Source organism: Cryptomeria japonica, chromosome 1, assembly GCF_030272615.1.
Source record: "Cryptomeria japonica chromosome 1, Sugi_1.0, whole genome shotgun sequence".
NCBI lineage: Eukaryota > Viridiplantae > Streptophyta > Pinopsida > Cupressales > Cupressaceae > Cryptomeria > Cryptomeria japonica.
Genome location: NC_081405.1, coordinates 453,040,342 through 453,055,295, shown reverse-complemented (window position 1 = coordinate 453,055,295; position 14,954 = coordinate 453,040,342). Strand labels below are relative to the sequence as shown.

Here is a 14,954-nt window from a genome sequence, read left to right as displayed (position 1 = left end):
GAACCATATCTTTTGTCAGCAATTAAGGAAAATCTTGTATTTTTTAATGACATTCTTATCTACAATAGAACAAGGGAGGAGTATCTCCAACATATTGAAGAAATTCTAAATATATTAGAGACAGAATCCTTATATGCTAAAGTTTCCAAGTGTGAATTTGGCATGAAGGAAATACTCTACTTGGGCCATAAGATTAATGACGACGGTGTGAGCCTAGATGAGGAAAAGATCAAAGCTATCAAGGAGTGGTCAAAACACAAGACCTTGACACAACTTACGGGTTTTGTGGGACTATGCAGCTACTATAGGCGTTTTGTAAAGGGGTTCTCCAAAATTGCAGCCCCTCTCACAAACTTGACTAAGAAAGAAGCCTTCATGTGGAATGACAAAGCACAACAAGTGTTTGAACAACTAAAAGAAACCATGAGCTTATGCGCGGTTGTAGCCATCCCTAATTTCACCCTACCATTCAAGTTACAGTGTGATGCTTCTGGGGAAGTAATCGGAGCAGTTCTCATGCAAAGAAAACATCCCATAGCATTTGAAAGCAGGAAGCTTACAGAAGTTGAAAGACATTTTTCAATTTATGATAAAGAGATGTTGGCCATCATGCATGCCTTGGCTAAGTTTAGGCAATACCTAGTTTGTGGGAAATTCCATGCCATAACTAATCATAATAGCCTACGTTACTTTATGAATCAAAAGGACCTGAATGATCGCCAACATAAGTGGGTAAGTAAAATCCAAGCTTATGATTTTGACATTGAATATGTCAAAGGATCCAATAATGTGGTAGTAGATGCCCTGTCAAGGCAACCTTGCCTAAACACCATTACTATCATTTAAGCGGAATGGAAAAATGACATCATCGCGGAATATGCCAAAGATCCACAGGCCAATGAAATATTAAAAGGAAAGATGTCGAATGATGAATGCAAGGTTTGGGAAGACATTATACAAAGGTAGAATATACCTTCCGTTACACTCAAAAATGAAGAGTAAGATCACGAAAGAATACCATGACAACACCTTGGCAAGACACCAGGGTTACTACAAGACATACAAGCAGATCGGGGAAAGATATTCATGGAAAGGACTAAAGAAGGATGTTCTCAACCATGTGCAAGAATGTATGACATCCAACAAAATAAGACAGAGCAAGGTCACCCAGCAGATCTATTACAACCACTCCTCATTCCAAACCAGAACTGGAAAAGCATTGTTGGTTGAAAATTTTGTACACTTGGGGAAATATACAAAATTGTGGTTTCCACCACAGCGTGTGAGTAAAACTCTCATAATTAAGGGAAGGCTCCCCCTATCTAACTACAACTTTGAAAATAAAATAGGATGGGACAACAATCTTTCTTCTTCTTTCAAGAAAGACAATATCCTTTTTCTCTTCACAGAAAAGGATAGCGATTTGATATAAACAGCAGTAACCACTTTCAAAATGAAATGAGAGAAAGGAAATGAAGTTTCCTGAAAGCGCAAAGACTTCCGTCACTTCCTTCGTGACGGGACAGCAATATCAAGCTCAAAGACTTGATTATGTGAAATCCTATCTACCCTTTTCTATACTAATGCTATAAAGAACAAATTATAACAGCTCAAAGACTGGAATATCTTATTCTTTTCTACTTAAAACAATGGGAAGTAGTATAAGCTCAAAGACTTACAGCTATTTCTCACAAAATCTACTCTTAAATTCTCCTAAGAACAAGTGAAAGCACAAAGACTTGCAGCTTCTCTCAACAAAATATTTATTTTAATCTATATTAACCTCAACTACTTGCAGCACAAAGACTGCAAATCAGATGTGATTAAGCTCTTTAAGAAACACTTGCAAGAAAGATAATATAGAACACAAACTCAAGTATGTAGCACAAAGACTCAAAGCTTGAACAATTTCCTTATATTTCTTTCAATTCTTGAATTTACACATGAAAGCTCAAAGACTTCTTTGCTGTAAATTTGGCAAAGTTTTTGCTTGCTTTCCAAAAGATAAATATTACAATAGACCCCTCAAGTATTTATAGAAGAGGAGCCTTGAGAAAAAGGTGGGAGGATCCTAACTAAATTGAGAGATTCTCTCAACCACCAAGACTTATTCAATAACTAACTAAGACTTATTCCAACTACACTCCTAATTGAACACAACTTGTAGTTGCTTTACATGTAATTACAAAAGTGCAAGTAATGAGTTAACTTGCAATTACAAAGTTATTTTTTTACATGTAACTAGTCAAAACAAAATTACAAATGCATAACTAAAACTATTCCATGTGTCTAAAGACACGACTCTAACTGCATCATCCTTTGTCTGTGATGATCTTCACATCGCTTTAGGATGCTAGAACTTGAAGTATTCTAGATTGGTAAAGACATCTTGAACCGGAACGAGAACTTGTATCCTTGTCTTCTTGCTTGGGGTAGTACTATCTTTTCAGGAGGGAAAGGGTTGTCTTCCTCTTTTCATGTCATACCATCTTTGTCTTGAAAGCATTTTATGCTCTCAACCATGAATTGTTGTTGTATCTATTCTTTGTATCATCCTCCAATCTTGAAATTCGCTTGCAAAATAAGGCCCATGCCTTAATCCATTGATTTGGTAGATTGTGTGTGCAAACCGAACTGACAAGGGAAGAGATAAATTGATGCGAAAATGGACTCACAAGTGAATTTCGGGTTTGGAAGTTGCATTACATGTGTGGGGAAAACAAGAGCATTAACTTACAATTGCGGGGAACAAACATGCAACTTCATATGTGTAATGGGTAACTACAAATTTGCACTTGTAATTGGACCTTTAGAACTCATTTTCAAGTGTTTTTTGAGTGCATTTTGGACCAATTTCGGGTTTTGGATGGCTGACCGCAGGTAGACTTTAAATGGGGAAAATGAATGAAGGTGTGAAATGAGTGGATGAAATGGTATGTACAGATGATGGAAATGAATATGAGTGAAAATGAAAAGATTTTGGGAAGATTGTCTTCAAGAAAATGGGAAGAACTTTCAACATGTAATCCGGTTCTAAAAACCCGATTTTGAAAGAATGGGTATTTTTCATCTTTGCAACTTGGAATTTCAACCAAAGATGGTTAAATTCTTTTAACCGTAAGGGAAGAACAATTATTTTCATCCAACTTGCAATCGGGATTTAAAATCCCGAATACAAGTAAAGAGGGAAAATGGAAAAGAACAATGCAATTCACAAATTGCCTTGCAAGGGGAAAATCTCTATCACAAAACCGATTTTTGGGGCAAAATAATCAAATACAAATTTACAACCAAAAAGGAAAAACAAGAAGACAAGAAAACAAGAAAATGAAAAAAAGAAAAAAAAGAAATCAAACCTTGTTTCAAACTGAAAATGCCTCTTCAAAAAGATGATCAATCTTTGAAAGAAGGAAGGAGAACTCTTAAAAAGAAATTAACCACATTCCAAAACCCTAGCCACGTTTTACCAAAACGCCTTGGGCAGCAAAACGTGGCACCAATGCTAATAAAATGGCACGAAAAGTGGCCAAATCTCCCTCTAACTCCAACGCATAAGCAAGAGATGCAAAAACGACTTGCGAGATTGCTGCTTCGTGGAGTAAAGATCCCTCAAAAAGTGGATTCAAGGAACCACGTGGTAGGTTTTGAAGGAGAAAAAACAACAATCTAAAACCCCCAAATGGCGTGAAAGATGTCTAAAAATGCATGAGAATAGGAAGGAATCCTAAACACCTTCTACCTCCAAAAATTTCTCCACAAAAACTTGCTTAAAATCCTCAAAAAACGTTTTTCCTTGCTGATCAGGTTTTTGGGAGAGAATGACAAGTTCGAAATAGCATGAATTGGAGAAAATCGGGTTTTTGGGATGCAATAACAAGTTTAAAATTGCACTTTTTCATCAATAAGGCAAAAATCGGGTTTTTAAAATGCAATTACATGTTTAAAATCCTCAAAAATGCACTTTATAGGCAAAATCGGGTTTTTTGGACCAAATAGCAAGTTTTAAATGTCACTTTTCTCATTCCTAGGCAAAATCGAGTTTTGGAGAGAGATGTGCAAGTTTAAAATCACTTGTAAAGGGAAAATAAAATCCCTACAACAAGTTATAATTCACTTACACACATGTAATAGAGGTTTAAAATCCCTATTACAAGCAAAAACCATTAAAGTAGGGGTTCTAGAAAAGAATTTACAAGTTTACTTGTAACTTAACCAAAAAATCCCTATTTTAACTGAAAAGGCCAAAAAGCATCAAAGGGGAAATAAAAAGCAAATTACAAGTTTTTATTTTTCAATAAAGTGCACTTGTAATTAGCCAAAAATTTCCCTACAAAAACCAAAACAATGGAAATCATTAAAACTTGCAGTTCAAGGAAAATTCTCCACCTGCAGACAGGGAGGAAAAACCCAAAATTGAAGGAAAGACATAGCAAACGAATCCAGAATGTGACGAAATTCGAATCGTAGTTCGAGGATGGCATGAGGATTAAGCCAGTCCAAGGATTAGTCGAAAGTCTACCTCGGTAAGCGTGCCATAGAGTAAAATTTTCATTTTTTCACAAAAAAATTATGTAATGGTCCTTCATTTTTTAAAACAAAAATGAGGACAACAAGCATCTCAATGGATTTTATGACAAGTTTACCCAAGGTGCAAGATTGTATTTATGTGGTAGTAGATAGAATTACAAAGTACGCCCATTTCTTTGCAATATCTAGAATAAGGCAACCAAATAGCAAAAGTATTCTTCATAGAGATTTTTAGACTCCATGGTTTACCCAAGAACATAGTCAGTGACAGGGACAACTGTTTCCTTAGTCAATTTTGGCAAGATCTCTTTCGGTTAGCAAGAACAAAACTCACCCCTAGCACCAGCTATGATCCACAAACAAATGGGCAAGCAGAAATTGTCAACAAATGGATGAGGGATATTTAAGAAACTATGTTACTGGGCAGAAAAATGCATGGCTTAAGTGGTTGCATCTAGGAGAGTACTGTTACAATACCACTCATCACATGTCTAAAGGGATGAGCCCATTCAAAGCCTTATATGGATATGAAGCCACGTCATTTGGGAGCATCATCCAAGATAGCAGAGTACCTGGAGCTAAAGATTTTGTCCAGCAAAGCCTAGATATCATGAACACCCTCAAGGAGAACATTCATCATGCCCAGAATCAGCAAAAGCAATACGTTGACAGAAACCGTGTGGAGAGGACATTAGAAGCAAGAGACTTGGTGTTTTTACGATTACAACCTTACAAACAATCAACAATCAAATCCAGTGGTGCAAAAAAACTCAAACCCCAATTCTATGGACAATACAAGGTTCTAAGGAAAGTAGGTGAAGTAGCTTGTGAGTTAGAGCTTCCTGAAGGTAAAAAAATCCACAACGTCTTCCATGTATCAAGGCTCAAAAAGGTCTTAGGGCAGCAAGTTGTCCCATGTGCAGAATTACCACCTCTTGATGATGAAGGAAAACTCATACTAGAACCAAAATCATCCTAGACGCTAGGGTGAAGAAATTAAGAGATAGAACTATCATTGAACTACAAATCAAATGGAGGGGACTACCAGCGAAAGACACCACTTGGGAAAAAGAAGAGGATATTAAAACATTCAAAGAAAACAAAATTAGCTTGAATATAAATGAATAGTACCCTATATGGGTCAGCATTATTGTATTGAAGATCATAAGTAGCATCATTGTAAGAACGTATAGATCATTAATCAAATTGCCTAAAGAGTTAATAATGCATATAGATATGAGCAAAAGTTAGAATGATCAGGGATTCAGGATGACTGACTCATGAAAAGGCCCATCCTAGAACAATTAGATCCTTAAAAGCCTTACCTTAAGAAGTTAAGCAATTTGGTGACAACAACCAAAAAAGAGGGAGGTGAGAATGGTGGTCAAGCTAGCAAGGGCCGCCGAGTAGATGCTTGGTGTAAGAATGGCTCAATCAAGGCCCCATTTCTTCCCAAAGAGTAGGTAGGGAAGTGAGAATGTGGACAGAAAACATGAGCCGCCAAGTGGAGTAAAAGGGTTGTAGGGAACAGCCTCTCTTAGGCTTGGTGTAGAAATGGCTCCAAATAGGCTTCCCATTTCTTCCCAAGAAGGGAATGAGAATGGCACAAAGGGTTAACCTGAGCCGCCAAGCAGAGTAGGAAAGTCTCTTAGGCTTGGTGTAGAATGTTAGGTCCCGGAGACAACTGAAGGGGGGGGGGGGGTGGGGCGGGGTGAATCAGTTGTCAACTAAATTTAAACCAATTACAACTTAACCAACTTAATGCTTAATACCGGTAAACCAGTTAAGTATGCCGGTAGACAGTGTTAACAGTTAATTGCTATACCGGTAAAGATTAATGCATGAAACATAAACACAAAGTCATCCACAACACATAACACCAATATTTGTACGTGGAAACCCTGTAAGGGGAAAAACCACGGTGGGAAACCTTACCCACAATCAGATGATACTACTGCAGATAGTAAGTGTACATAAATGGGGTCTACACATGCAGAAAGGCCAACAGCCTAGAGCTCACTGCTCAATCACAAAATGGGAGTCACACTGACTACAGTTGGATGGTTAAATCCAATAAGAATGTACTGCACAAGATAGCATCTTCATATGCTAGATTCAGTACCGGTGTAATGCTGATATGCTTTCACAAAAACCTAGCTTCACCTTCAAATGATGTCTTCGTGTATAGCTCTGCTTAATCTCGCATATACCTTCACGCAATTCTTTTTCGCATTCCACACTTGATCTTACAAATAAGATCTTACATTTATACCATAACCTAAGACCAATTTTAGTAGGTCGGCTCTACAAGATATTACAATAAAAACATTTTACAAACAATATAATATCCGATGCAATAACCGATTGAACATGTCGACTTAATGCATTTACAACAATAATTAATCATCTCCATAGCGTGCCATGCTGATCTGGAAAAGATAAACCTGCCGGTGTAACCCTAGGTAACCCTGGACCTATTTGCCGGTAAAAGCAAATATGCAAATATGAATATACCAACGAACAAAACTCCAGGACAAGATGTCCAAACAATGTCTTCGACATCACCAAGTGTCTTCCACATAATTCCGAGCGTCGGTGATCACTATATCCTGTCGGTGAACCATATACCAGTAAATGTGCAATAGTTGCTTGCCGGTGAATGTTGCTGGATCTCCAAAGTGCTAGTGTTTTAGTAGGTGTTGACATCAATGACAAAACCAAACCAAAATACCAACATAGAAATGGCTAAGGGAAGTCACCATTCCTTCCTAATATGATCAAAGACTAGTATGAAGGCCAACTTAAGCCGCCAAGTAGTGTAAGAGAATTGTAGAGAACAATTCCTCTTAAGCTTGGTGTAGAAATGGCTCAAGGAAGCCCAATTAGTCCAAGCTACAATACATGCAATAGCAATTAAATATTAGTCTTTCTAAATCCATCATTTCTTTGATATATAGAGTTGTATGTCTTGTATAGAAATTTCTAACCTGTGTGCAGGGTTATCCAGAAACAAAAGACAAGGTGGAGGGAATCCTAAATTGCTTGAGGCCAAGCAAATTCAAGAGGGGGAGACTGTGATATCCCCAACCAAATAAGAACCCTGAAGTGCAGCGTATCACCGTAAATAACAATTTTATCAATCGGGAGCTATGTCACGACCCCATCATGAATAAGAAGACACAAACACTTGGAAAATCGTCTTCACTTAAGACTTCACGATTTTCCCATAGACGATAATGCAGGCTAGTGATCTACATCCGCAATAAGGCAGCAATCCCAACACAATATCAGGTGGATTGAGGAATAATTAAGTTCGGGTGAAGTTGAGTTAAGTTGTTGATAATCTCCAAGTGATGTGATCAACTCAAGGCTAGTTAAGAGCAAAGGACACGAAGCCAAAGGATATCCGTTGGAAGAGACATATCTCTTCGCTCGATGATAAGATATAAGCATCAACATTGACGATAGTCATTCAACACACTATATTACCAGCATTCAAGAAGCCACACTACAGCAATCAGGAGTTTAAGAGAAGCCATCGGGTGCCAAGGAGAAGTGGGAATCACAAGAGAAGATAGATCGCACAAGCAAGCAAAATTCAGAATTTAGACAAAGCAAGACTTCAGTAAATCTGTCACAGTCAAAATTTACAAGGGGACATTATAAATTCACCGTCCACATTGCATAGATCCATTGCATATCAGATATTACAATTGCCATCATAATCGTAAATCAGACATTACAATTTTCAGAGATTATGGTGCATGTATTTTGTCATTAAGTATATATCAGAGAATACATCTATATTCATTTATCTTCCATTCATTGCTTAATTCATATTAATTTGACATATTAAGAAGGGGAAATAGGAAGAATAGTTCCAACATTTCTTCTTAGTCCAATAGGGACATTACAGTTTTATATGTATACCTTTCTCATGTATGCTTTGTGTCTTGATGCTACGTATCATAAGTGTATTTGCTTCATCATTGATGATTTACAGCATGCATACTCCACAAGTACCTTTCTCATGTATCACTTGTGTCTTATGTGTATTTATGTGTTTGCATATCAGATATTACAATTGCCATCATAATCGTAAATCAGACATTACAATTTTCAGAAATTATGGTGCATGTATTTTATCATTAAGTATATATCAGAGAATACATCTATATTCATTTATCTTCCATTCATTGCTTAATTCATATTCATTTGACATATTAAGAAGGGGAAATAGGAAGAATAGTTCCAACATTTCTTCTTAGTCCAATAGGGACATTACAGTTTTATATGTATACCTTTCTCATGTAAGCTTTGTGTCTTGATGCTACGTATCATAAGTGTATTTGCTTCATCATTGACGATTTACAGCATGCTTACTCCACAAGTACCTTTCTCATGTATCACTTGTGTCTTATGTGTATTTATGTGTTTGCTCCATGTCTGTCATGTTTTCAGCATGACCACTTCATCTGTATGTGTGCCCTCCTAAAGTATGCCTTATGTCTTAAATTGTGTTTGATGTGTTAACATCAAATTTATTCCATATGTGTTTCCAAAGAAACACTCCATAATCATTTCTTGAGGACAAGCAATTTTGGGAAGAGCGGACTGTAATGTCCCCATTTTGAAACAGGATTAATAATAAATATTAATAATAAAATTAAAAGGAGAAAAATAAAAAATTAAATTGAAATATAAAAGAATAAAATTAAAATAATTAAAATTTAGTTAAGTTTAATGAATGCTCAAAAGGCATGAAATGAAAAGTTGTGACCTCCTCAAACATGAGGTATAAAAGGGAGAAGAGAACTTCATTCGAAACAACAATTTTAGTCTACAATCAGAAGTGCAGATCTAAATTAAATAAGACAACAATGAGGAGACATGACACTTTCAAAGGGATATCTCTTTCCAAAGACATGTATCTCCTCAATGAGATATGAAGGTATAAAAAGAGTAAGCAATTAATATAGAGGGGGGGAATGGAGACAACGAAGAAAGAAAGGAGCATAGGGATTAAGAAAGAAGAAAGGAATGGGCAGAAAATAAGGAAGTGACTTTTAAGGACAGAAATGATGAAAGGTTGTGACATTTTGAAGGGGTGGTAATTGTGAAAGTTTGTGACCCTTGCAAAGGGAAGGCATGATGAAGGGGTATGACTGTCCCTCACATTGGAAGTTATAAGGGGGAGAAGGTTTCATTTGAGAAGGAGAGTGGAAGGGGATTCCATTCTAGAGCAGACAAAAAGGGCAGAAAGGAGGATATGGGATGCCATCCTAAAATGTAGAAGTCTGAGGGGGGGGGAATGGAGAAAAGGAAGAAAGAATGGAGCATAGGGATTACGGAAGAAGAAAGGAATGGGCAGAAAATAAGGAAGTGACTTTTAAGGACAGAAATGACAAAAGGTTGTGGCATTTTGAAGGGGTGGTAATTGTGAAAAGTTGTGAGCCTTGCAAAGGGAAGGCATGATGAAGGGGTATGACTGTCCCTCACATTGGAAGTTATAAGGGGGAGAAGGTTTCATTTGAGAAGGAGAGTGGAAGGGGATTCCATTCTAGAGCAGACAAAAAGGGAAGAAAGGAGGATATGGGATGCCATCCTAAAATGCAGAAGTTTGAGTATAAACAGCAGACCATAAATGTGTTATCTGCAGATTTGGAAAGGGGAGTATATGTAACCATCGAACGGAATTAGATTAAATGTTAGTAACTAAATATATAGTAGTTCGAATATACTTATGGGTTGGGGTATGAGTTCTTTATGCACAGCATGATGAATGTTATCTGCTCATTGATGATTAATAATATACTGTTGGTTATAACTGTTTATAACATGCATGACTGTCTCTAATATAAATCTGACTGTTTATAACTGCCTATTACTGTCTCTAATATAAATCTGACTGTTTATAACTGCTTATAATAGGCTGTATGTTTATGACTGTATGTATATCACAGCAAACATTAATTAATATCTTCCTGTTGTTTATGTAGAATTTGTGCATAATACTGGAACTCTTCATGTGTTCTGAATATAACCAGCCATGGTAGAGAAATTGGGGAAGTACAAGTAGGGGAACGGTGTTGGGGTTATCTTCTAGGTACGCCACTTCATGGTATAAGACCAGGGAGTCCCATGAGGCCAAAGGGGTACGGAGGGTACTGCCTTTGGGCCTATGAAGGATAGACTTTCAGGGCACCCTATTGTGATGGCCCTCATGCTCTCTATCATGGTGAAAGGATGCATTAATCATGAGATGTAGGATACGGGTAACAAGATTAAGGGGAACGGTTATACGATACCTCACTAGGTATTCCACCTCATATGGATGGCACGGGCCACATGAGAGCAAGGGGGGATAAGGTCCGCCCTTGGGCCTAGGGTAGAGTCTCTAGGGCACCCTATCTAGTCACCCTATTCTTGCCCTTCTATGATTGAACTCTCTCAAGCATAATTTAATCTTGTAATTAGGATTATGCTTTATTATATGTATGCTTGGTGTTTCCTAATTAATAGATCTATTTAATGAATTATGATTATGTGTATTTCCTAATTTACTTGCAGGGTTTCAATCAAAGTGACAGGTATCTCTAACCCCTACCCCACTTCAATTAGGGCAAAATTTGGGTACATTATATGTTTTGCAAAATAACGTCCATATCTCTATGCTATTAACAAATTACTATATTCTCTATTTTTGTCAAATCAAAGTATGTGCTGTTGTTTCTGATCATGTGTATTTGCAGTGGTTGCGAATCTTGTGATTGAATGACAGAGGTGTTTGGTTCATGTAAAGCAAGCTAAGATTCCACTCTTAGTGACTGCATTGAGGCTTGAGCATGTCTTAAGGGGAATAAGTGATGAGGGTCAGTTCAAGTCTCAGTAGATTTTTACCTAAAGTTGAAGGATTTAAAGCTCGCTTCCCAGAGATTAGAAAAAGCGAAAAGGAGAAAAAACACTTCTAATTATGCACGCTTAAGTTTTGTTACACACAATACACTCCCGTGAGTAGAGGACTGGACCTTCGAAATCAACGTGGGTTTAAATCTTCAGAAGACATGACTGGTTAAACTATTACATCCAACTCGCTGAGCGTGGCATACCCCGTCGGACAAGGTTGGTTGTAGATTGCAAGTCGCAGGTCACGATAAAAATGACACAAAAGCAGTGGAAGTGAAACATAAGGTCAAGTCCAGTGAAAATTTGACAGAAGAGATACCCTTCAGTTGTGACACCGAAGGTCACTGGGTGAAGGGAATTCAGAAAATAAAATAAAAAATGTAGACTAAGGCTATGCCAAATTAAGTTAAAAGTTAGAAATTTGGGAATAATAGTAGAACAAAAACCTTACATAGTGAAATATGGCGCCTGGTTTCAAACCTGCCAGTAACAGGAATCTCGTAAGTTTCATCATATGAAAACAATCTCAAGCTAGAGAAGGATCATAAGACATTGCTGAAACCGCTGACAATGTTCGTTCGAGGGTTAAAGAGTGCTAAAACAACAGGCCGAAGGATTGTTCTAGCACACATAGGGTACTTTCACCTCAAGGCTCCATGTCGACTTGGGAGAATACTAGAAAAGAGATGAAGTGCACATAAATGGTGAAAAGAAAAATTTTAGGAGTTGTTTAAGCATGGTGTGTTCATAATCTGACTCAGTGTCACAGTATCTGTTTGTTACAAAGAAAAGAAGAATGGGATAGAGCTATATACATACCCCAGGAGAAAGGTCGTACCCAATGGCATTCGTTCCGACGCCAGAGAGAAGAAGAACAGGATGATTTCTGGAAGGAGCCTGAAACATCCGTACACATGCCACTATCCGAACAAATAAATAAAATCCTTAGTAGCAATGAATATAGATAAAGTAAATGGAAATAATAATGCCGACCTGCGGTGGAGGATTGTAGCGCCAGAGAGCTAAGGTCCAATCAGAGTTGGGCACATTTAAATAATGCAATTCATCAGCTGAACAAATGGAGGCCTTTTCTGCCACCATGGCTGCTGCACAATAATTCTCTCTTCTTCCCCATGTCCATGGTATACTGTGACTATTTTTATTACAACGGTGAGGACGTCTCGTGAAGATTAGAGCAGACAGGAAGGACTTTCGATTCGCAGCAGGTGAACACATTACTGATTTCATCTCTAACACCATTCTTCGCTTTCAATTCCAGCACGTACTTGAATTCTCATCACAACATTTATTCAATTCTCAACACCATTTATTTCATCACGGTTTTCACAATGGAACTTTCATGACATGGCATGATCATCTACAATGATCTCGCGATCGGAAAGTTAGGTCTTATGATGCTTAGCAGTATTGTAGTAGTATTGACCGTGTTAGTTAATTGTTCAATGCTACAATATGGGTGCTGGATAGACAAAGTTTTTGAGTGTTCTTTTATATGAAATATAGCTGTAAATACATTTTAATTTGTTATTATTAATTATTATTTAATATCTAGTTTCTATTTTATACATTAGAAGGAGGAATATTAGGTCATAGATAATAATAATAATATATCTGTTAATGGGTCCTCAAGGATTGATCCTTTTTTCTGATATAAGGGATATTAAATGGGAACCACCTAGTAAAGAGTGGATAAAAGTCAATTTTGATGGTGTTTCAAGAGGAAATCTGGGAATCTCGGGTGTTGGGGTGGTGGCGAGGGATGATAACGGGTCTATCCTCTTCAAAGGAGCACAATGTTTGCAGGATGGTACGAACAATGAAGCGTAGATCCAGGCGGCACTTCTGGCAACTAAGTTGGCTTTAAATATGAAAGTCCAATGGCTGCATTTGGAAGGGGATTCTCGGGTAGTTATTAACGCAATTGCTAAAGGCAACACTCCATGCTTGAAAATAAACCGCTGGGTGTCTACGATCCGAGAGAAGCTCAAAACATTTATGGAATTTCGTGTCTCCCATGTCAGGCGAGAGGCAAATGCAGTGGCAGATTTGCTATCTAACAGTGGATGTGATATGGACAATTATACGACCAAGTGGTGGAAAGGTGATGGAAGATTGTGGAGGTGGTCTTAAATGCAGTCTTTTAGGAACTTGCAGCCTCCAATACGTCAGCGAGGGAAGTTTTTTGGCAAGTACATCACGCAAGTTGGCGCTTGCTCTTTGAATGTGGTAGTTATCCTTCGCAGGTCGCAGGTTTGGTGTGGGTGGAGGATGGCAGCAAATCCTACGTACAATCTCATGGCATTTATGTCATCACTTCTGCATTCATTACTCATCCTAAACGGCGACGGAGGAATTTATTTCCATTTGGTTTGCGAGCTAGTGTTTGTGTCTTTATTAATTGATTGCACTTCTTTGTGGCTTTTATGACATTGTCATTGCAGAAGCTGGTGCAGTTTCAATTTGCAGGTGACTATGGAAGCAAATTTCACCCTGCGCACAAAAAAGAAGTTGGTGCCATTCGTGGGCAAGGTGACGGAGAAGAGGATGCAGGGATTTTTTCGTTACAAGGTGGAGAAGTTGTGGAGTGCGACTCGCCTCATGCTTGCAGAAGAGGTGGTGTATGTCGACCATCGATACCGGACGAATATGGAAGTGTACTCCTTGATTCTAGCATGGGCATACGAGTTTGAGTCAGAGGTGGAGAAGATTAGACTCACATTGACCAAATTGATTGATGGGGAGTACTTGCTCAATCTTGACTCACTTCTGGAGTGGGTTGTGCCTCGAGTAGACATTTGTGTCAAGGAGGGAGATGACCAGGAGGAGTTGTTGCCTTTTGTCTGTTGGCCGGAGGATGATACAAAAGAACAATGTCGTGAACGTGCTCGTATTGGATGGGAAGCTATGAAGCTATGTGTGAAACTAATTAGGGCGGACGAAGTCCTAAAGGCATTACATGTGGTAGCACGGATGGAAGCCGATAGAGACCTAAGAGATAGGTTTAAGGAAGGACGGGTTGTTCAGTTGCTGGCAAGCTTGGAAGGTGACCCCGATTTTGGATGTTTAGATTGCATCCCAAAGATGAAATGTGAAGCGGCAAGAGGTAAAGCTCCGGCCACCAAGGAGGGAAGGGAGAAGGAGAGTCAGGGTGACAGCGAGTGAGTGGCCATTTGGCCATTGTTTTTAGATGCTTTTATAAATTTTCTGATAACAGTTAACTGTTAAAACTAAACTATCTCTGTAATATTTGGGTTTGGCGGGAGCAGCATTGAACTGGTCTTTTTTTGGACTTACATAGGTTGTATGGTTTTTTATAACATACTGTATGGTTGTGGGTAGTATGGGGGTTTGTTGTCTACAGTATGTAAATGGACTATGGGAGATTGCATTTATGTATGCTTAAATTTTTGCATTAATATAATACAAAAACTATTACCGATAAAAAAAAAAAATCAAGTTTTTTTTTTCATTACGCTGTGTTGTAAAACATTTCATATCAC

General features: G+C 38.0%; 1 protein-coding gene across 3 annotated transcripts in view; it reads right to left on the bottom strand.

Annotated features, from left to right (window-relative positions):
- The window catches only part of LOC131064486 (uncharacterized), a 113,403-nt gene extending 100,551 nt beyond the window's left edge, over nucleotides 1–12,852 (bottom strand). For all 3 annotated transcript variants that reach the window (XR_009111285.2, XR_009111286.2, XM_057998644.2), the window contains exons 1-2: nucleotides 12,427–12,852; nucleotides 12,253–12,330 (exon numbers count right to left, since the gene is read on the bottom strand). Coding sequence is in view for 1 of the 3 variants with exons in the window: in XM_057998644.2 (XP_057854627.1) it covers nucleotides 12,253–12,330; nucleotides 12,427–12,693 (345 nt within the window). In the remaining 2 variants the exon portion in view is untranslated. The remainder of the gene's footprint in view (nucleotides 1–12,252; nucleotides 12,331–12,426) is intronic.
- Nucleotides 12,853–14,954: the final 2,102 nt, after the last annotated feature.